The following is a 24,081-nucleotide window of genomic DNA, read 5'->3' as shown; positions in this document are numbered from 1 at the left end:
TCAAGGGAGATGACTCTGATATGAGCTCTGAATAGGATAAAAAATATTCCACCAGAGTTGTCGTTCTTCAAATTGAGTGTTATTTTAAGCATAGGTTTATTACTTTGAACTGATAAATACGTTGAAGTCCATTAATATATAGGCATCAATGTCTAATTAGTCATAATTGTTATGATAAAAGAGTTTTTCTTCTCTCTTGTTTATATAAAAAAAAATATATGAAGTTTACACATCTGCCTGTCCAGCAAACAACAGAGGAGATAAAATTTCTTATATCTTCATTTTCTCTTTTAGCTCACCTGCCTGTAGGGCAAGTTATCTTATGCCCTGGTTCGACGTCTGACAGTTGTCTGTCCGGCATCAACTCTTCTCAACCAAAATGTCCAGGGTACTGATATTAGTTAATAGGCCCGTAGCATGATGGGATGAAGGTCTATAGTACCAAGTTTGTTCAAATAAATGACCTTGATTTTTCAAAATGACAGGAGCCAAACGGCTAAACTCTATAAACATATTCTTCTCAATTAACCAATATGCCAAGAGACCAGATTTTTCAAATGAATGACCTAGACCCACATTCAAGGTCACAGGGGTCAAATAGACTGTATTTTTTTTTTTTTTTTAATAATTCCTTTCAATAATCAAGAGGCCCAGAAACCCCATCAAGCTTACCCCCACTATTTTGTTCAGTATGAATATTTGGTATGTAAGTTACAAGACGTTCAGAGGGTCCTCATCGCCCACCTGGATATTTCAGTAATATATATGGCGAAATACTGTAATTAATGTTATATTTCAAATATTTCCAACTTTTGAACTGCCTCTCGAAACAATGGTTCAAACTACAAGTGGACTAAATCCTGTTTTTATTGAAAAGAAAAAAATATATCTTTATAAGTTTTGTTTTTGATATACATTCCCTATTAGACCCCCTTTCTCCCACCCAATGGTGTCACATTCTAAACTTCATTTATACAACATACAACACTGCCAAATAATTTTCCAGAACAAATTTCATCCAAATCCATTAAATTGTTCAGGACTAACAGAGTGTTAAAAAGATTTATCCTTCAGACCAGACGAGATAAAAAAATGTTAATAATAATATATTACAAAGGGTAAACTCTGGAAGTTACGGTCCAATAATTCCCATCTTTGAAGTCATCTGAAATCTTTTTGATATATGACTACATACAAATTTTCATCAAACTTGGTTGATATTTACTCCAGTTATCGTGTCCACAAGGTCCAATAATAATATTATTAAAAAGGGCAATAACTCTAAGTTACTGTTGAATAAATCCCATTTTCCAGCTCTTCCGAGATCTTGTTGATATAAGGTTACATATAAGTTTCATCAAACCTTGTTGATATTTACTTCAGTTGTCGTGTTCACAATTACAATGATAATATTATTACAAAGGGCAATAACTCTGCAAATTATAGTCAAATAATTTCCGTTTCCAAGCTTGTCCAAATCTTGTTGATATCTGGCTGTATACTAAAGTTATTGTGTTCACAAGGTAATTGTTGACGAAGGACGGACGCTGAACTCCTTTGACCAGGGGAGCTAGAAATGCTGTTTCAGGATCTCACCATTGAATTATTTTTAGCTGGAGAGCTTGATATTATTAATCCAAAAACGCACTCTGTAACAAAGAAAGAGAAAAAGACTGTCTTCTTTCTAAAATTGTCTATTACAGTAATAGATATGAATGGAAAGGATTGCTAGCATGGTATGTGGCCTGGCTCCGCAAGATAGAATTAGGCAGAATTAGTCATGGGCAGATGACCACCTCAAGTATTGAAGTACAAATTTTGGTTAAGCAAGTAATGGCACAGAAAAAAACAAGAAACAAAACCCAGAGGTAATGTTATACAGAATCAGACTCGGTGTGAACCTATGAGAGTATGGTTTTGTGTTATGTTATGTGTTGTATTATGCAGTGAAATGGGTAACATAGCTTGAAAAGAGACTAACACATTTGGATATTTTGTGATCTGGCAATGGCTGAGGGAAATAATGAACAACAATTCATAATACATACAATGTATATCTATTTATTAGTAAATACAAATGGTTAAATCATGTACAACATTATATACATGTATAAATTATTCTACATATCAGATCTGACAACCGTTCCTCTGTTAACAAGTACAGGTCAACCACTCCTCACCAGCAGTGTTAGTCATTCTTCTACTAACCAGCACTGGTCAGCCCCTACTGACCAGTGAATTGGTTATATCTTGACCGATATATAGTATTCCTTGTTTTATCACACTGTACAGAAATGGTTGCTGTTTGTAGGGTCAAAACATTCTTTATCACAGGATTATTACAAAATAGCTTCTGCTTCAGAAAATTAAATTGATTGATCAAAGACAGCAGTGTAAACACCACATATTATTTACCAGGTAAAACTCTTATCATTACTATAGTTGCCAGTTAACATCTATAACTAAACCTATAATTACCAGTTAATTTCCATAACTAGACCTATATATACCAGTTAATGTCCACAACTAGACTTATAGTTACCAGTTAATGTCCACAACTAGACCTATAGTTACCAGTTAATGTCCATAACTAGACCTATAGTTACCAGTTAACGTCCATAACTAGACCCTGTAACTAGACCTATATATACCAGTTAATGTCCATAACTAGTCCTATAGTTACCAGTTAACGTCCATAACTAGACCTATAGTTACCAGTTAATGTCCATAACTAGACCTATAGTTACCAGTTAATGTCCATAACTAGACCTATAGTTACTAATAAAAAGACAGTTAATATCACATATCAATTACCAGGTAATTATTATAAATGGATTTCATTATATATGAGCAAAATACGTACCTTCAAAATTATCTCATGAAAACTTCATACATTTATCTTTCTTTCACAAAGAAATCTTAATCCCTTATTAGTAAATTAATCATTTAGACTTTGAAATTTAACAAGCTAAATTCTACAATAAAACCACATATCCCCCAAACTAAAGGTATCATACTATAGAGAGGTATACACATCACACTATGTCTATAAACTTAACTGCATCAATTTTGTAGTATTATGTCAATTCAATAATTTGTAAAATTCATATGAAACTTGTTCTTTGTTCATTTTTCAACAACAATATGCATAACAAGAAGGGATACATACAGAGAATGTTACACACCTGGAGCAGTTTAACCCTGGACAATCAGGCTACTAAATATGGTCTTGAGCATCACTAACTTCAATGATATAAAGAGGTACAAAATGTGTACTTATTTGTCAAATGTCAAAACAAGTTAAGTAAAAATGATAATGAGTTTAAACAAAGGTGGTCAGAAACATGTAAAAAGTTTGAAACTGAAAAAAGATGTTGCTACCCGAGCAAATGGTCCATTATATAGAGAACTACAACACACTACCCATATGTCTCACTAAAAAAGTAAAAAAGTAACAATAAAATAAAACGAATGAACAAAGAAACTACAAGTAGAGGAATGTACACAAATGATTTGGGTGGGAGGGTTTAACAAGATATACATGTGTAACAATTGCTATTCCCAACAGTAAATTTTGGTCTAGCCCTCATGTTTTCCTTTAATTGTAATGATTATTGTAATTTGCATGAATCCATTGGATACTGGGATTGTTGAAACAGTCTCCCACACCTAACGGACAGTTCTGAAATAGGCTATCGTTCTACATAACAATCAAGTGTGTAGGCATCATACCTAAAGAGTAAGATCTTATAAATATGTCAGATAATATACAGTACAAAACATGTTTAGAACAAACTCATTTTACAGATTTGCTACAACCATCTTAGATGTCAGTTCAGACATCTGTACAGACTTCAAACTACAGTCTTGATAAGACAAACAATGTGATACAATTCATTTTTTTACAGAAAAAGTGCAGAACCTTGTAACGTGCTCCAAATCTTTGAGCATTATAAGCCGTGCTCTGTGTACAATCATTTCCTAAGGTGAATATTGCCACTCATTAAGAGCACATTGGCCGAGGATATATACATTGCCACTCATTAAGAGCACATTGGCCGAGGATATAATAACAAATTCTGAGTATATTTGTAGATTGATTGACATTGGATCATGTAAATAGAACAAATTTAAACTATATATAGTTATTAACAAAATAGGTAAATTCATATCAAGTCGTAGAGCATAAAGTACCTATATTTAATCATATAAATCATATATATCATTCAATATTAAAATAGGTTGATGAAATACAAAATATGCAGAGAATCATATCATATTTATCCTACAATAAACCCATTTTAATACAACACTTTTGTGGTAGGAATGCAGGCCATTTCACCTCAACCGACTCATTTCTTGGGTTTATTGCAGAGTAAATACCTCAATTAATAAACAGTTGTGTTCACAATTCAATAATTTCACTAATTTAAACTATATGATATTAATAATGAATTTTTAATTACAGTGTAGGTCCAGCACATTAAAACAAAGATATTATTCTAAAAAATTACCTTGATTTCTTTGGACAATAAAGTGAACCCGTGTTTGTCAAAATTCTCCAGGAGACAAACAGAAAATTGTGAAAAAAAATGATAGAAGCTGGTAGAAATGTGAATCCATGGTAACTGCTGATATCATTTTGAGTTGTATTCAATTTGTTAAAGTATAGAATCAGATATCATTGTGAGTTGTATTAAAATGTATAAGTTGAGAACCCTTTTTAGTTTTAATTTAATTCACTATAACTGCCTCAGCACAGATAAGCTTTTACTCTAAGATAAAGAGGTAACATTATATAATATCAAACGGTTAAAAACACACAGTTAATATAACACAAGACCATATCTTATAGCCAATTTTCATTAGTTTTACATTTATAGTCAGTTCTCCTTTGTGTAAATTAAGGAATTACCAGTGTACGACTACCAATGGACCAATCAGATAGACACAACAACACAACACTATGTAACTACAGACAAGCTTTAACAAGCCCAATGAAAGACGCATTAGAATACTTTGTTATATGTTAATAAAAGATGCATATATCAAACATTAATAAATGCATGTAAATCATCTGAAAAAAATTGGAATTTTGTCAATTTTCCAATTTATATGATATTACTTATGTACTATTATTTAATAACATGTATACATATATACCTATAGCTAGATCAGTATATACCCTCCATACTACTACTCATCAAGTCAAATTATTTAAATAAACATGATTATGTGACATTTCATATTACTATCACATTTATGGTTGTATAAGGTCAGATAAATAGAATAAATATCTAAACAAGGCACTGACTAATGATTAACTGAATCATACCAATACCAAACGCCCCAAAACCTGTCTACCAGTAAATTCACAGCCTTGACAAATCTAGTACTGCGATTGTACATAAAAAAATACCAAATACATGATGCACACTAATAGTAAAAAGTGACAGCCTTGATACAGAAAAGGTCAAGGGTTACAACTATTCTGTCATCTGAATGTCCCATTAAATTGTAACAAGGTGCAATCTAAATCATTAACTAAAATTAACATGAAACTGATGTGAAGAAATACTATTCTGCAACTCAGAATGACTGCCTGAAAAATACAATGCATCTACTTTTAAAAATGGATGGGAAATCTATTCAAATAAAAAAATGTCCTGCTTGGTAAACATTGCATTAATCAACAAAATTTTACCAACCAAGTTCAGCTTAAGGATTATAAAAATGTCACATGTACAACTGAGTTAGACCAAAGTACAAACCATCCCGAAACACTATCTACACAAAACAGTACAGTGTCGATTTCTCATATTCACAATGTCCAACAACATCTGTATAAACAGACTTCTAACAAACAACAAGGGTGGTAAGTTCTGGGGACGTCTTTTGTAACAGTAATACATCTGGCTACTGTATAAAATATAGATATAAAGACTATAGTATATTATAGATACAAGGACTACAGTATATTTAACAGTAATACATCTGGCTACTGTATAAAACATAGCTACAAAGACTATAGTATATTATAGATACAAACACTATAGTATATTATAGATACAAACACTATAGTATATTTACAAGCTTACCATATAAAGCTGATTTACAACACTTCAGCCTATTGGTAATTTTATACATTGTAAAATGCTTACCCTGCTAGGTTTATTATTGTCTTGACAATTGTAATGATATCATGTTAATATCAAGGTTTATAACAAATTTTAAACTGTTATCTCTAACCATGCCCAGATTAGGGGTGATAACAAATTTACCAACCAAAATTAAATGTTTTATTTTGAAAGATTAATTTGTATGTTTAATTTTTGCCTTTTCAAGTTTCACAGCTGATTGATGTAAACATGTTAAGTCAGTGCTGATTAACCAGTAAATATATAAACCGGTCAAAATTGTACATTCCTATTCAGTCTTAATTTAACTAGACATTAATTCATTTATAAAAAAAAATATATACGACAACCTAAAAATTGTAAAATCATAGATAATCTTTTTCTAAATAAATAATCTCTTAAAAATAAAATGTTTAATTTAATAACAACACATTAAGTAACACTAAGTATAATGCATCATAAAAATACCACTGACCACAAAACTTGTCAAATTACTGCTTTACCTCGGTAATAAACTTCTATAAAAACAGTTAAAGCTATGACAGAATAAATAGCATGAAGAGAATTACAAATGCTCACTCTGGATGGTAATCCTGGTTTTATAAACTCTTATATCACATCAATTTTATTTCCAATATGTATTGATGTTCTTGAAAATATAATGTTTACAATCATTTTCACGCTATAATTAGGGCTATTCCAGTACAATATCTATCCCACCCCAGGACTCCAGTTTTTGTTTAGGGGTACCACCTATAGGGTCCAGTACAATATCTATCCCACCCCAGGACTCCAGTTTTTGTTTAGGGGTACCACCAATAGAATTTCTTTGGACAATTTCCTTTATATGTAACAGAAGTAAGAGGTAGGAAACCCAACCATGGACAGAAGTGATTCATTCTGAAGTCATGGGATCAGGTAGATGTTTTAATGGAATAGCCCTGATGTAATAAGTTAAGATATAGCCATGATGGCCTTTACTGACATGAGACCAGAGAAGAATTGACCAAGACAATGAGGACACGTCTGGGGTTATCCAACTGCTTATGGTAGTAAATCAAGCTTGTAAATGAGCCAGATAGAAGGCCAAGCTTTTGATTGACTTTGATGTCTAGGTCCTTGTGATCTTGGTGTTGAGGATATAAAGCTGAAGAGTGACCCAAATATCTAGGATGCTTCTGTGTCCTGAAAGTCCTCCTCCTGCCATTTGATATCCTGAGAGGTGAGAAGTGCCGTTAACATACCCTCGAGCTTGGTGTTCTGTGAGCGCATTTCCTTCACAGAGAAGCGTAACTTGTTGATGTCTTTCTGAAGCTGTTCCTGTCCCTCCTGTACTTTCTCTATATCATCCTGTAATAAACAACAGCTTAAATATAAACTCCAAACAAAATAGTTCCCTGTAATAAACAACAGCTTAAATATAAACTTCAAACAAAATAGTTCCCTGTAATAAACAACAGCTTAAATATAAACACCAAACAAAATAGTTCCCTGTAATAAACAGCTTAAATATAAACTCCAAACAAAATAGTTCCCTGTAATAAACAACAGCTTAAATATAAACTCCAAACAAAATAGTTCCCTGTGAAATTTAGAACTACTAGAACCTAACATTTCACTTACTCCATTATTAAGTTAGTATATTTTATATAAGGTTGAGAGCTGACTCACCAGATCAGGGTTAAGGGCCTTGTTGATGGCTGCCGAGGACAGGTCCCCAGCCTCAAGGTTAGCGAGTCGACTGAACGGGTTCTTCAATCCTTGATTCGGTTTGATTGTCTGCTTTTTTGTGACAAATTTCCGTCGTATAAATTCAGGAACAATTCTTTCCACATCAAGCGCAAGTTCAACCTGAAATAATATTAAAAGGTCGTTCGGTATTATGTGTTCTGCTCTTTTATAATATGATATAATTCCTACTCCCTGAGTGTTGTTTCTAATCAATGTATATACTACACTTCCTGATAGAATAACAACAACATTGTGGACCAACAATGCCATGAGAATGACTGAGAAAACAATGACATAACAAATGTCAAGTTGCTTTCCTCACTCTATTCTATGTTATTATCAATCATAGTTTATGACTAAAAGTCATTATACTTGTCAACCAGGTAAAACAAACAATTTTGGGTATAGAAGCAATAATGATAAATACCTGCATAGCCATTCTCTTGAGTGCAGCCTGCTCCTGTACAGCCTTGATATCATCTACAGCCAAACCAACCTACAGTGTTAAAATATTGACATTAAATATCCACCCAATCCAACCTACAGTGTCAAATATCCACCCAACCCAACCTACAGTGTCACATATCCACCCAATCCAACCTACAGTGTCAAATATCCACCCAATCTAACCTACAGTGTCAAATATCCACCCAACCCAACCTACAGTGTCAAATATCCACCCAATCCAACCTACAGCGTTAAATATCCACCCAACCCAATCTACAGCGTTAAATATCCACCCAATCTAACTTACAGTCTCAAATATCCACCCAACCCAACCTACAGTGTCAAATACCCACCCAACCCAACCTACAGTATCAAATATCCACCCAACCCAACCTACAGTATCAAATATCCACCCAACCCAACCTACAGTGTCAAATATCCACCAAACCCAACCTACAATGTCAAATATCTACCCAACCGAATCTACAGCGTTAAATATCCACCCAATCTAACTTACAGTCTCAAATATCCACCCAACCCAACCTACAGTGTCAAATACCCACCCAACCCAACCTACAGTGTCAAATATCCACCCAACCCAACCTACAGCGTCAAATATCCACCCAATCCAACCTACAATGTCAAATATCCACCCAATCCAACCTAAAGTGTCAAATATCCACCAATACCAACATGTCAACTGTAAGTTAGCAGTCCCGCGACAAATCCTTGTGTTACTCACCAGTAAGTTCATGATGATGATAGACATGATAATCATGAATACCACAAACAAGATGTACGTGACAGTCTCTTGGTAAACCTTCTCCGTGTGGTCCGCGTGGTTTCCATTAAAGATGCCATCAAACTCAAATTCACCAATCATCATCACAGAGGTCTTCACTAGAGCCTGACCAAAGGTCTTGAAGGGTACCTGTAAAGGTGGGTGTTTACACAGATACAGCTGTCATGATATGTAGATTTAACACATATATGATCATGTAAAAGGAATAAAACTTTACCATTAATTATTTATCCAACATCTACAGTCACTGATGGTTTTTACTTCCAGATTATAACAAATATATTTGTTTTTATTGATATTTTAATTGTAACAAATCTTACATTACCTCCATTTTGTTAAACATAATAAAATTACTTCAGTTTTTTAGCTGAATTTCTCTAACATTACATTACAACAATGACATAACTTGATACCTGATTCTGGAGTACGGTATAGAAGCCGAGCGCGAAGGCAACAATGAAGAGGAAGAAGACGACGAAGAACTGGATGAAGGTGTTGAGGATGTCCTTGAACATGACAACATAGATACCAAACCGTGGGAACTTCTGAAGGAACAGAACCAGGTCAATCCATGCTAGGAATATCGCGATGGCACCCAGAGACCACTGCCAGTCCTGTAGGACAAAGTTCATAACAGGTTATTGATTGTAACAAGAGGCCTAATGGGCATGCATCACTCACCTGGATAGTTGAGTGATTATGGCAAAGCTCTTAAAAATTATATTACAAATACTTTTCCCATTTTACCTCTCAGTACCATGTCTTACAGTCAACATTTTCCTATTACTAACATTTAGCTTTCTGGTTCTGAAAGATTCAAAGTAAATTCATTTAAAAAGTACTCAACATTGATAACCAATCAGCTTCCATTATTGAGTCCCAGCCTCTGCCTAAATAAGTTAACCCATTTGCAGACCAAATTTGATCAATATACCCTTATCCATACAGTACAACAAAGATTTCTCTTTTCCTCTTTTTGGCCCTAACCCCTCCACCAGCCAAGGGAAACAGACCTCCGTTTATACAACATTTTGTCAGCCAATCCTCCTCCATACACTTGCTCAAAAGCCATTATGCCATTCAGAAGTAATAAAGGATTGATCTCTGACTCATTATATTTCCCCCAGTGGGTCCTGCCCCTCAGACCCCATGACGGCCAGACCTACTGCTTACACAGAATCTGTTCCCATTCACCTAAGGATTGCTTCTAAGTAAATTTGGTCAAGATCCACTTAGTCATTCATGACCAGTAGTAATTATTTGGGAGAAGTTGATAGACAATTGACACCATGATGAGCTAAAACCATGAAGGCCTCCAGAGACCACTGCCAGTCCTTTAGGACAATGTTCATATTAACTGTTTATTGATAGTAAAACCATGAAGGCCTCCAGAGAACCCTGCCAATCCTGGATTAAACATAACATACAAAAGCCTACATTTTTTTTAAAAATTACTACTGAATCAAGTGTTATCTAATGAACTTGCTGTACTCACAAATCTGTATCCTGTTGACCTCTGACACTCCTGAAAGTCAATTACAAGCAGGAGAGCAAACACGTAGGTGAGCCATTCAATGAAGTTCTCCCAGCCGAGGTACTGGAGCTTAGCCTGATAGATCTGTAGCAACTGTAAATCACAACATGAGTTGAAATTAGATTCCGTACTATCAAATAAAACAATACTTAGTCAATTCAGGGCTGTCTAATACCCAGCATTTATACAATGTATCCTATTGTTTTGTGTCCTATTTCTGGTTAACTGACCACATGTCGCATCCATGAAACAAAGGAAATGCTAACAGTTCAGAGAATCAAATATGTATAGCCATGGTTCAAGGGAATGTACATGAATACACGTTCTTTATCAAGGTTGATATGAATACACGTTCTTTATCAAGGTTGATATGAATACACAGTCTTTATCAAGGTTGATATGAATACACGGTCTTTATCAAGGTTGATATGAATACACGGTCTTTATCAAGGTTGATATGAATACACAGTCTTTATCAAGGTTGATATGAATACAATACACGTTCTTTATCAAGGTTGATATGAATACACGGTCTTTATCAAGGTAAATATGAATACAAAGTCTTTATCAAGGTTGATATGAATACACGGTCTTTATCAAGGTTGATATGAATACAATACACGGTCTTTATCAAGGTTGATATGAATACAGTCTTTATCAAGGTTGATATGAATACAATACACAGTCTTTATCAAGGTTGATATGAATACACGGTCTTTATCAAGGTTGATATGAATACACGGTCTTTATCAAGGTTGATATGAATACACGGTCTTTATCAAGGTAAATATGAATACACGGTCTTTATCAAGGTTGATATGAATACACAGTCTTTATTAAGGTTGATATGAATACACGGTCTTTATCAAGGTTGATATGAATACAGTACACGGTCTTTATCAAGGTAAATATGAATGCACGGTCTTTATCAAGGTTGATATGAATACACAGTCTTTATCAAGGTTGATATGAATACACGGTCTTTATCAAGGTTGATATGAATACACGGTCTTTATCAAGGTTGATATGAATACACAGTCTTTATCAAGGTTGATATGAATACAATACACGTTCTTTATCAAGGTTGATATGAATACACGGTCTTTATCAAGGTAAATATGAATACAATACACTTGTCTTTATCAAGGTTGATATGAATACACGGTCTTTATCAAGGTTGATATGAATACAATACACGGTCTTTATCAAGGTTGATATGAATACACGGTCTTTATCAAGGTTGATATGAATACAATACACTTGTCTTTATCAAGGTTGATATGAATACACGGTCTTTATCAAGGTTGATATGAATACACGGTCTTTATCAAGGTTGATATGAATACACGGTCTTTATCAAGGTAAATATGAATACACGGTCTTTATCAAGGTTGATATGAATACACGGTCTTTATCAAGGTTGATATGAATACACGGTCTTTATCAAGGTTGATATGAATACACGGTCTTTATCAAGGTAAATATGAATACACAGTCTTTATCAAGGTTGATATGAATACACAGTCTTTATCAAGGTTGATATGAATACACGGTCTTTATCAAGGTTGATATGAATACACAGTCTTTATTAAGGTTGATATGAATACACAGTCTTTATCAAGGTAAATATGAATACACGGCCTTTATCAAGGTAAATATGAATACACAGTCTTTATCAAGGTAAATATGAATACACAGTCTTTATCAAGGTAAATATGAATACAAAGTCTTTATCAAGGTTGATATGAATACAATACACAGTCTTTATCAAGGTAAATATGAATACACAGTCTTTATCAAGGTAAATATGAATACACAGTCTTTATCAAGGTAAATATGAATACACGGTCTTTATCAAGGTTGATATGAATACAATACACGGTCTTTATCAAGGTTGATATGAATACAATACACGGTCTTTATCAAGGTTGATATGAATACAATACACAGTCTTTATCAAGGTTGATATGAATACAGTCTTTATCAAGGTTGATATGAATACACGGTCTTTATCAAGGTTGATATGAATACACAGTCTTTATCAAGGTTGATATGAATACACGGTCTTTATCAAGGTTGATATGAATACAGTACACGGTCTTTATCAAGGTAAATATGAATACACGGTCTTTATCAAGGTTGATATGAATACAGTACACGGTCTTTATCAAGGTAAATATGAATACACAGTCTTTATCAAGGTTGATATGAATACACGGTCTTGATCAAGGTTGATATGAATACAATACACAGTCTTTATCAAGGTTGATATGAATACACAGTCTTTATCAAGGTTGATATGAATACACGGTCTTTATCAAGGTTGATATGAATACAGTACACAGTCTTGATCAAGGTTGATATGAATACAGTACACGGTCTTTATCAAGGTTGATATGAATACAGTACACGGTCTTTATCAAGGTTGATATGAATACAGTACACGGTCTTTATCAAGGTTGATATGAATACAGTACACAGTCTTGATCAAGGTTGATATGAATACAGTACACGGTCTTTATCAAGGTTGATATGAATACAGTACACGGTCTTTATCAAGGTTGATATGAATACAGTACACGGTCTTTATCAAGGTAAATATGAATACACATTCTTTATCAAGGTAAATATGAATACAATACACGGTCTTTATCAAGGTTGATATGAATACACGGTCTTTATCAAGGTTGATATGAATACACGGTCTTTATCAAGGTTGATATGAATACACAGTCTTTATCAAGGTTGATATGAATACACAGTCTTCATCAAAATTGATATGAATACACAGTCTTTATCAAGGTTGATATGAATACACGGTCTTTATCAAGGTTGGGGTATAAAACATTGTAAACCTTGTGTGTTAACGCTGCTTTACCTCACGAAGAAGATTCCAAGCTGACAGAGCTATGATGACATATTTGCCAATTTTAGCGAAGATGTGTTGTTCATGTACTGGGGTGGTACTGGAGGCCACAAGCTCACAACTCACATTACCAGTCTCACTGTAAGTAAAAGGAAGGGAGGGAACTAGTAACAACCTTATTTATCCACAAAAAAAAAAAACTTTTTAAAATATTTAATTTTATGATTATTTGACTAAAATGCAGTTCAAAAAGAGCATTCACCAAGCTTTATAAATTATATTGGGGGAGTGGGCTTACTTCAGAATAAATATCAGTAGTATATGAGTTGATTATCCTGGTAATGAAGGGGAGATAATTTGTGTATCACTATAACAAACTATACCTGTAGGTAAATGGAGCATTGCTGGACAAGATGTAGCCAGTCAGAAAGGTCAGGAAAATGGCATAGATAAAGAAATTGATGTAGTAGAAGACTCGGCCGAAGCTGTTCCATTTGTGGCGGAGAAGGGAGGTCACCAGTGGATGGGCCAGAAGGTCCTCTCGCTTTGATGTCACCTAGACAACACATGGACAAATTGACAACTCATGGACAATATATCACACACAGATGGTTAGATGTCACCTAGACAACAGTCACCTAGACAACACATGGACAATATATCACACACAAATGGTTAGATGTCACCTAGACAACACATGGACAATATATCACACACAAATGGTTAGATGTCACCTAGACAACACATGGACAATATATCACACACAAATGGTTATATGTCACCTAGACAACACATGGACAATATATCACACACAAATGGTCAGATGACACCTAGACAACACATGGACAATACATCACACACAAATGGTTAGATGTCACCTAGACAACACATGGACAATATATCACACACAAATGGTTAGATGACACCTAGACAACACATGGACAATATATCACACACAAATGGTTAGATGTCACCTAGACAACACATGTACAATATATTACGCACAAATGGTTAGATGTCACCTAGACAACAGTCACCTAGACAACACATAGACAATACATCACACACAAATGGTTAGATGTCACCTAGACAACACATGGACAATATATCACACACAAATGGTTAGATGTCACCTAGACAACACATGGACAAATTGACAACACATGGACAATATATCACACACAAATGGTTAGATGTCACCTAGACAACAGTCACCTAGACAACACATGGACAATATATCACACACAAATGGTTAGATGTCACCTAGACAACACATGGACAATATATCACACACAAATGGTTAGATGTCACCTAGGCAACACATGGACAATATATCACACACAAATGGTTAGATGTCACCTAGACAACACATGGACACTATATCACACACAAATGGTTAGATGTCACCTAGACAACAGTCACCTAGACAACACATGGACAATATATTACCCACAAATGAGATCACTTGCAATTGTGAGTGAATTTTACGTTGTTGATTTTTAATACAAGAGAAAATTAAAGTATTATCATCTGAACTGATTTATTATTTGTACAGTAGCATTTCAGGCCTAAATTTTAAGTCCTGTAATTGATAAAACAGACCTCAAACATCTTCAGTGATGTCTGACAGAAAGTGTAACAAGATGACTAGGTTCATCCATGATTCCTCCAACTGCTTGGACTGTGGTAAAGAGGGCTTATATAACGACAGAATATTTCACTAAATGCAACAATGCAGATTGTTTACCAAAATTGATTCATTTTTATGAGTTTTAGGACCTGTTACCAGTCTGGGACAAATTCCTTAAGAAAAGGCCATCATCTCTATGGTGACCGTGACATAGCCAGGGAGGAGAGGCCATCATCTCTATGGTGACCGTGACATAGCCAGGGACGAGAGGCCATCATCTCTATATATGGTGACCGTGACATAGCCAGGGAGGAGAGATTCCTACCATTGGCCATCATCTCTATGGTGACCGTGACATAGCCAGGGAGGAGAGATTCCTACCATTGGCCATCATCTCTATGGTGACCCTGACATAGCCGGGGAGGAGAGGCCATCATCTCTATGGTGACCGTGACATAGCCGGGGAGGAGAGGCCATCATCTCCATGGTGACCGTGACATAGCCAGGGAGGAGAGGCCATCATCTCTATGGTGACCGTGACATAGCCAGGGAGGAGAGGCCATCATCTCTATGGTGACCGTGACATAGCCGGGGAGGAGAGATTCCTACCATTGGCCATCATCTCTATGGTGACCGTGACATAGCCGGGGAGGAGAGGCCATCATCTCTATGGTGACCGTGACATAGCCAGGGAGGAGAGGCCATCATCTCTATGGTGACCGTGACATAGCCAGGGAGGAGAGATTCCTACCATTGGCCATCATCTCTATGGTGACCGTGACATAGCCGGGGAGGAGAGGCCATCATCTCTATGGTGACCGTGACATAGCCGGGGAGGAGAGGCCATCATCTCTATAGTGACCGTGACATAGCCGGGGAGGAGAGGCCATCATCTCTATGGTGACCGTGACATAGCCAGGGAGGAGAGGCCATCATCTCTATGGTGACCGTGACATAGCCGGGGAGGAGAGGCCATCATCTCTATGGTGACCGTGACATAGCCAGGGAGGAGAGATTCCTACCATTGGCCATCATCTCTATGGTGACCGTGACATAGCCAGGGAGGAGAGGCCATCATCTCTATGGTGACCGTGACATAGCCAGGGAGGAGAGATTCCTACCATTGGCCATCATCTCTATGGTGACCGTGACATAGCCGGGGAGGAGAGGCCATCATCTCTATGGTGACCGTGACATAGCCAGGGAAGAGAGATTCTTACCATTATCATGAGAGGGTGGTTCTTTTTCATCTCGCTGGAGTCTGTGGTGTAGGGTTTGGCTGAGGAGGACAGTGTGAAATCCTCATTGTAGACACTTCCTGTGGTGTTAAGGTATATCATTAGTATAATTAAAATTGTGTTTCAAGAGTAAATATCAGTCAAGTTACAAAGGATTCCAATACAGTTGTTGATGGAGAGAAAGCACTGGAAACTGTTCCATAAAGATAATTCACGAAAGAATTGCACTCTATAATCTATTATAGCAAATCCCATCATCTAATCATACCTTTACCCTCAGGACTACAGAGTGTGTATTATACTATCAATGAGTCGTCCAATAAAGCGAATTCCATCACAATTAACATCTGTGTAAATCTTTTGAATTCTGGTTATAAATGATGCTGAATTATACTGACCGCCAGAAGATCCACCACTTTCGCTGGGTCCCGTCTCCCGCCATGTTGCCAGAGAGTAAACATCATCCAGAAACTCATAGTTAAAAGTGACTTTGTAGTCAGGGTGCTCAAAGCTCTTCTTGTTGTCAGTCATACACTTGTTAAATACAGCCTCAGCGACATCTGTAACACGAATCACACACTCAGATATACACTTGTTAAATACAACCTCAGCGACATCTGTAACACGAATCACACACTCAGATATACATGTTAAGGCTTGTTAAATACAACCTCAGCGACATAAAATATACTAAGTAATTATACAAATACATTTTCATTTAATGTAACGATTTCACTTTATTTTCCAATTCCAGAGAGAAAAAAACTCACCTGGCATTTTCTTGATCAGTTTCCTCATAGGTGTGCTCATCACAAATGTACCAAGTTCTGATGTCTCATTTCTTAATGCATCCTCCCACATTTCTGAGTTGATAATAGTCAAGGCAACATCTCTGTAACAATTAATATCAATACATTGTCAGGGCCACATCTCTGTAACAATTAATATTAATACATTATCAGGGCCACATCTCTGTAACAATTAATATCAATACATTGTCAGGGCCACATCTCTGTAACAATTAATATCAATACATTGTCAGGGCCACATCTCTGTAACAATTAATATTAATACATTGTCAGGGCCACATCTCTGTAACAATTAATATCAATACATTGTCAGGGCCACATCTCTGTAACAATTAATATCAATACATTGTCAGGGCCACATCTCTGTAACAATTAATATTAATACATTGTCAGGGCCACATCTCTGTAACAATTAATATCAATACATTGTCAGGGCCACATCTCTGTAACAATTAGTATTAATACATTGTCAGGGCCACATCTCTGTAACAATTGATATTAATACATTGTCAGGGCCACATCTCTGTAACAATTAATATCAATACATTGTCAGGGCCACATCTCTGTAACAATTAATATCAATACATTGTCAGGGCCACATCTCTGTAACAATTAATACATTGTCAGGGCCACATCTCTGTAACAATTAATATCAATACATTGTCAGGGCCACATCTCTGTAACAATTGATACATTGTCAGGGCCACATCTCTGTAACAATTAATATTAATACATTGTCAGGGCCACATCTCTGTAACAATTAATACATTGTCAGGGCCACATCTCTGTAACAATTAATACATTGTCAGGGCCACATCTCTGTAACAATTAATACATTGTCAGGGCCACATCTCTGTAACAATTGATATTAATACATTGTCAGGGCCACATCTCTGTAACAATTAATATCAATACATTGTCAAGGCAACATCTCTGTAACAATATCAATACATTGTCAGGGCCACATCTCTGTAACAATTAATATCAATACATTGTCAGGGCCACATCTCTGTAACAATTAATATCAATACATTGTCAGGGCCACATCTCTGTAACAATTAATATCAATACATTGTCAGGGCCACATCTCTGTAACAATTAATATCAATACATTGTCAGGGCCACATCTCTGTAACAATTAATATTAATACATTGTCAGGGCCACATCTCTGTAACAATTAATATTAATACATTGTCAGGGCCACATCTCTGTAACAATTAATATTAATACATTGTCAGGGCCACATCTCTGTAACAATTAATATTAATACATTGTCAGGGCCACATCTCTGTAACAATTAATACATTGTCAGGGCCACATCTCTGTAACAATTAATATCAATACATTGTCAGGGCCACATCTCTGTAACAATTAATATCAATACATTGTCAGGGCCACATCTCTGTAACAATTAATATTAATACATTGTCAGGGCCACATCTCTGTAACAATTAATATTAATACATTCTCAGGGCCTGGTTGTTATACACAAAGTTTGATACATACGGATGGTTGTTGTAAACAGTTTAATACATACGGATGGTTGTTATCGATGGCCAAGTCCAGGCAGTTGTCACTGTTCGAGTCGTTCTGTTGGATGTTGGCCTTCCACTTAATGAGAAGCTCCACCACACCCGGATGTCCATATCGAGCGGCCAGATGGAGAGGAGTTGTCTACAACCAACAATCATTGTATTAACCTTTTCATTTTAATCTATCATTTCATAACTTTCCATAGAAATGATTTTATACGGTAAGCCTAAATACCTTGGCTTTTGTCCTTAGAATTGATTTATACCCTAAACACCTTGGCTTTTGTCCTTAGAATTGATTTTTTTCTGTAATCACCTTGGTTTTGTCCACAGAATTTACTTAAACCCTTAATAACTTGGATTAGTCCACAGAATTGATTTAAACCCTAAATACCTCGATTTGTCCACAGAATTGATTTAAACCCTAAATACCTCGATTTGTCCACAGAATTGATTTAAACCCTAAATACCTCGATTTGTCCACAGAATTGATTTAAACCCTAAATACCTCGATTTGTCCACAGAATTGATTTAAACCCTAAATACATTGGTTTTTTGTCCTTAGAATTGATTTGATTCCGTAATTACCTTGGTTTTGTCCATGGGATTGATTGGGGCGTCCGCTTCAAGCAGAACTTTACAGGTCTTCACCCAGCCCTTGGCAGCTGCAGAGTCTAGTGGGGTCCAAAGGTTACAATTCCTAAAGTGGAAGTGTAATACAAATCATTGATAACAAAATACATTAATACAAAGTTAAGAGCTTACATATATTGTTAGATATTTAATATCTTGATATCTCTGGTATTAATGTGTCAGATATATATCTAATATCGTGATATCTGTGGTATTGATGTGTGAGATATATATTTAATATCGTGATATCTCTGGTAAATATATTTAATATCGTGATATCTCTTGTATTAACATGTCAGATATATATTTAATATCTTGATATCTCTGGTATATATTTAATATCGTGATATCTGGTACTAATGTGTCAAATATACATTTAATATCGTGATATCTCTTGTATTGATGTGTGAGATATATATTTAATATCGTGATATCTGTGGTATTGATGTTATTTCAGTACATTAAGTTAAGCTCCACCCTAAACTACCACCACCTACATTCTGAAGATTGAACAGCTTACCTTGCGGCCACATCTGCCCCATTATCAAGGAGTACACCGGCGACTTTAGCATGGCCACAGTCTGCTGCCAAGTGGAGGGCTGTGTTGGAGTCCTCATCTTCATCATTCACAGAAGAATGATCCCTCAGAACTAGTTCACGAACGATACTGGAAAAATTCAAACCTTCATTGTTATGGGGCTCTTTCCTAACCATACTTTTTAATGATTTCTATTTCTTCTCATAAAAAAAAACAATAAACTTTTATCACTAGTATTCGGTCTATCAGTTGATGACAAGTAAATCAGATCCAAAAATCTATAAATCAATTAATATGAATTTCTATACTGATGAGGTCAAAAACCTGAGTGTGTTTTGTAGATATGTAAGACTAGCAGAGTCAACAGGCAGGTTATTTTACAAACTAATCAAGTAAATGATGAAAAATAATAACTAATTTTCAACTTAATCAAAACACACATGCCAACCCATGTCCATTGCAGTTTTAAGTAAACATTCTAGCAAAGGATATTTCTTTGTCCTGTAATAAGCCCCTCTACTTTGAGAGAGTTCATTCTGACATTGTCCTGTAATAAGTCCATTCTAACAGGAGCCTTACTATACCCTACTACTTTCCCAAAATGTTAAATTGTTCTGTCATTTTCGACCAAACTGATTTTTTTAACATAGAATGAGACTAACTTGGTCCTTCCTGATTTAGCTGCTAAATGTAACGGGGTCTGTTCCTCCTCATTCTTGGCATCAACATCCACCTTGTATTCCAGGAGACACTAAAAAAAACAGTATACTTCAGTCAGGTCAACATCCATATCAACCTTACATTGTTCTCCAGAAGACACTACAAAAAAACAGTATAATTCAGTCAGGTCAACATCCATATCAACATCCACCTTGTATTCCAGGAGACACTAAAAAAAACAGTATAATTCAGTCAGGTCAACATCCATATCAACATCCACCTTGTATTCCAGGAGACACTAAAAAAACAGTATAATTCAGTCAGGTCAACATCCATATCAACATCCACCTTGTATTCCAGGAGACACTAAAAAAACAGTATAATTCAGTCAGGTCAACATCCATATCAACATCCACCTTGTATTCCAGGAGACACTAAAAAAAACAGTATAATTCAGTCAGGTCAACATCCATATCAACATCCACCTTGTATTCCAGGAGACACTAAAAAAACAGTATACTTCAGTCAGGTCAACATCTATATCAACATTACATTGTTCTCCAGAAGACACTAAAAACAGTATAATTCAGGCAGGTCAACATCCATATCAACATCACATTGTTCTCCAGAAGACAGTAAAAACAGTATAATTCAGTCAAGTCGACATCCATTTCTATCACTATATAACATATTATCAAGATGTGTGCCATTACTTATTTAATTACATTATAATGATTATATGAACAATATCTTGTTCTGATGACATTCAACATAATAATGTTTCCAACAACCATTGTCACTTGTATACTTTGACTATAGTTTACCTGTGATAATTTACCTTGATTATACTGAGATAGATTAGGTTTTACCTGCGATAATTTACCTTGAAAATACTGAGATAGATTAGGTTTTCCCTGCGATAATTTACCTTGACAATACTGAGACAGATTAGGTTTTACCTGTTATAATTTACCTTGACAATACTGAGATAGATTAGGTTTTACCTGTTATAATTTACCTTGATTATACTGAGATAGATTAGGTTTTACCTGTAATAATTTACCTTGATTACACTGAGATAGATTAGGTTTTACCTGTTATAATTTACCTTGACAATACTGAGGTAGATTATATTTGGTTTCCTTGTGATAATTTACCTTGACAATACTGAGATAGATTAGGTTTTACCTGTGATTATTTACCTTGACAATACTGAGATAGATTAGGTTTTACCTGTGATAATTTACCTTGATTACACTGAGATAGATTAGGTTTTACCTGTTATAATTTACCTTGACAATACTGAGGTAGATTATATTTGGTTTCCTTGTGATAATTTACCTTGACAATACTGAGATAGATTAGGTTTTACCTGTTTTAATTTACCTTGACAATACTGAGATAGATTAGGTTTTACCTGTTATAATTTACCTTGACAATACTGAGGTAGATTATATTTGGTTTCCTTGTGATAATTTACCCTCAATACTGAGACAGATTAGGTTTACCTGTGATAATTTACCTTGACAATACTGAGGTAGATTATGTTTTGTTTCCGTGTTATAATTTACCTTGACAATACTGAGGTATCCTTTCTCTGCACCAATATGGAGTGGCGTGTTATCATATCTGTCACCAACATTGACCAGTCTGCGCACACGCCCAACAGCTAAAAGTGCCTGAAATTGACAATAACCGAATCATACATTTATTCTAAACTGCATTTGTTTTATCCACAACCTCAAAATTTAAATGACTCTTTGGTTGCAATGAGAACCTTGCTTCATGGAGAGTAATCAATCAAGTGCTTTGTCTTAGCAGTGAGTGACTGCCAGCCAAATAAAGGTCACCTTGAGGTCACCAACTGAACACCACAACCTGATTTGACATCTTACGTTGAAAGAACAGCCTCAAGTTTAGGTGTGTAGCTGTGTACCATCCCATGAGTTATAGATTGGTACCATACTAGTTATACTAGATTTATAGATTGGTACCATACTAGTTATACTAGATTTATAGATAGGTACCAGTATACTAGATTATAGATAGGTACCATACTAGTTATACTAGAGTTATAGATTGGTACCATACTAGTTATACTAGATTTATAGATTGGTACCATACTAGTTATACTAGATTTATAGATTGGTACCATACTAGTTATACTAGATTTATAGATTGGTACCATACTAGTTATACTAGATTTATAGATTGGTACCATACTAGTTATACTAGATTTATAGATTGGTACCATACTAGTTATACTAGATTTATAGATTGGTACCATACTAGTTATACTAGATTTATAGATTGGTACCATACTAGTTATACTAGATTTATAGATTGGTACCATACTAGTTATACTAGATTTATAGATTGGTACCACACTAGTTATACTAGATTTATAGATTGGTACCATACTAGTTATACTAGATTTATAGATTGGTACCAACTAGTTATACTAGATTTATAGATTGGTACCATACTAGTTATACTAGATTTATAGATTGGTACCATACTAGTTATACTAGATTTATAGATTGGTACCATACTAGTTATACTAGATTTATAGATTGGTACCATACTAGTTATACTAGATTTATAGATTGGTACCATACTAGTTATACTAGATTTATAGATTGGTACCATACTAGTTATACTAGATTTATAGATTGGTACCATACTAGTTATACTAGATTTATAGATTGGTACCATACTAGTTATACTAGATTTATAGATTGGTACCATACTAGTTATACTAGATTTATAGATTGGTACCATACTAGTTATACTAGATTTATAGATTGGTACCATACTAGTTATACTAGATTTATAGATTGGTACCATACTAGTTATACTAGATTTATAGATAGGTACCATACTAGTTATACTAGATTTATAGATTGGTACCATACTAGTTATACTAGATTTATAGATTGGTACCATACTAGTTATACTAGATTTATAGATTGGTACCATACTAGTTATACTAGATTTATAGATTGGTACCATACTAGTTATACTAGATTTATAGATTGGTACCATACTAGTTATACTAGATTTATAGATTGGTACCATACTAGTTATACTAGATTTATAGATTGGTACCATACTAGTTATACTAGATTTATAGATTGGTACCATACTAGTTATACTAGATTTATAGATTGGTACCATACTAGTTATACTAGATTTATAGATTGGTACCATACTAGTTATACTAGATTTATAGATTGGTACCATACTAGTTATACTAGATTTATAGATTGGTACCATACTAGTTATACTAGATTTATAGATTGGTACCATACTAGTTATACTAGATTTATAGATTGGTACCATACTAGTTATACTAGATTTATAGATTGGTACCATACTAGTTATACTAGATTTATAGATTGGTACCATACTAGTTATACTAGATTTATAGATTGGTACCATACTAGTTATACTAGATTTATAGATTGGTACCATACTAGTTATACTAGATTTATAGATTGGTACCATACTAGTTATACTAGAT

At 34.9% G+C, this 24,081-nt stretch overlaps 1 protein-coding gene across 4 annotated transcripts in view; it reads right to left on the bottom strand.

The window, feature by feature from the left end:
• Positions 1-2,041: 2,041 nt before the first annotated feature.
• Positions 2,042-24,081, bottom strand: part of LOC117328286 (transient receptor potential cation channel subfamily A member 1 homolog) — a 32,090-nt gene continuing 10,050 nt past the window's right edge. For 2 of the 4 annotated variants that reach the window (XM_033885804.1, XM_033885805.1), the window contains exons 9-24: positions 22,130-22,237; positions 20,561-20,649; positions 19,881-20,027; positions 19,316-19,427; positions 18,733-18,869; positions 17,156-17,277; positions 16,784-16,945; positions 16,368-16,465; positions 13,901-14,073; positions 13,530-13,656; positions 10,613-10,744; positions 9,531-9,731; positions 9,058-9,246; positions 8,296-8,364; positions 7,809-7,988; positions 2,042-7,487 (exon numbers count right to left, since the gene is read on the bottom strand). In XM_033885804.1, the coding sequence (XP_033741695.1) occupies positions 7,305-7,487; positions 7,809-7,988; positions 8,296-8,364; positions 9,058-9,246; positions 9,531-9,731; positions 10,613-10,744; positions 13,530-13,656; positions 13,901-14,073; positions 16,368-16,465; positions 16,784-16,945; positions 17,156-17,277; positions 18,733-18,869; positions 19,316-19,427; positions 19,881-20,027; positions 20,561-20,649; positions 22,130-22,237 (2,229 nt within the window). In that variant the 3' untranslated portion in view covers positions 2,042-7,304. The remainder of the gene's footprint in view (positions 7,488-7,808; positions 7,989-8,295; positions 8,365-9,057; positions 9,247-9,530; positions 9,732-10,612; positions 10,745-13,529; positions 13,657-13,900; positions 14,074-16,367; positions 16,466-16,783; positions 16,946-17,155; positions 17,278-18,732; positions 18,870-19,315; positions 19,428-19,880; positions 20,028-20,560; positions 20,650-22,129; positions 22,238-24,081) is intronic. The other 2 variants (XR_004532950.1, XR_004532951.1) reach the window with 2 other exon arrangements.

Source organism: Pecten maximus, chromosome 5, assembly GCF_902652985.1.
Source record: "Pecten maximus chromosome 5, xPecMax1.1, whole genome shotgun sequence".
NCBI lineage: Eukaryota > Metazoa > Mollusca > Bivalvia > Pectinida > Pectinidae > Pecten > Pecten maximus.
The sequence above is the reverse complement of the archived record's forward strand: the minus strand, read 5'-3'. Positions and strand labels throughout refer to the sequence as shown.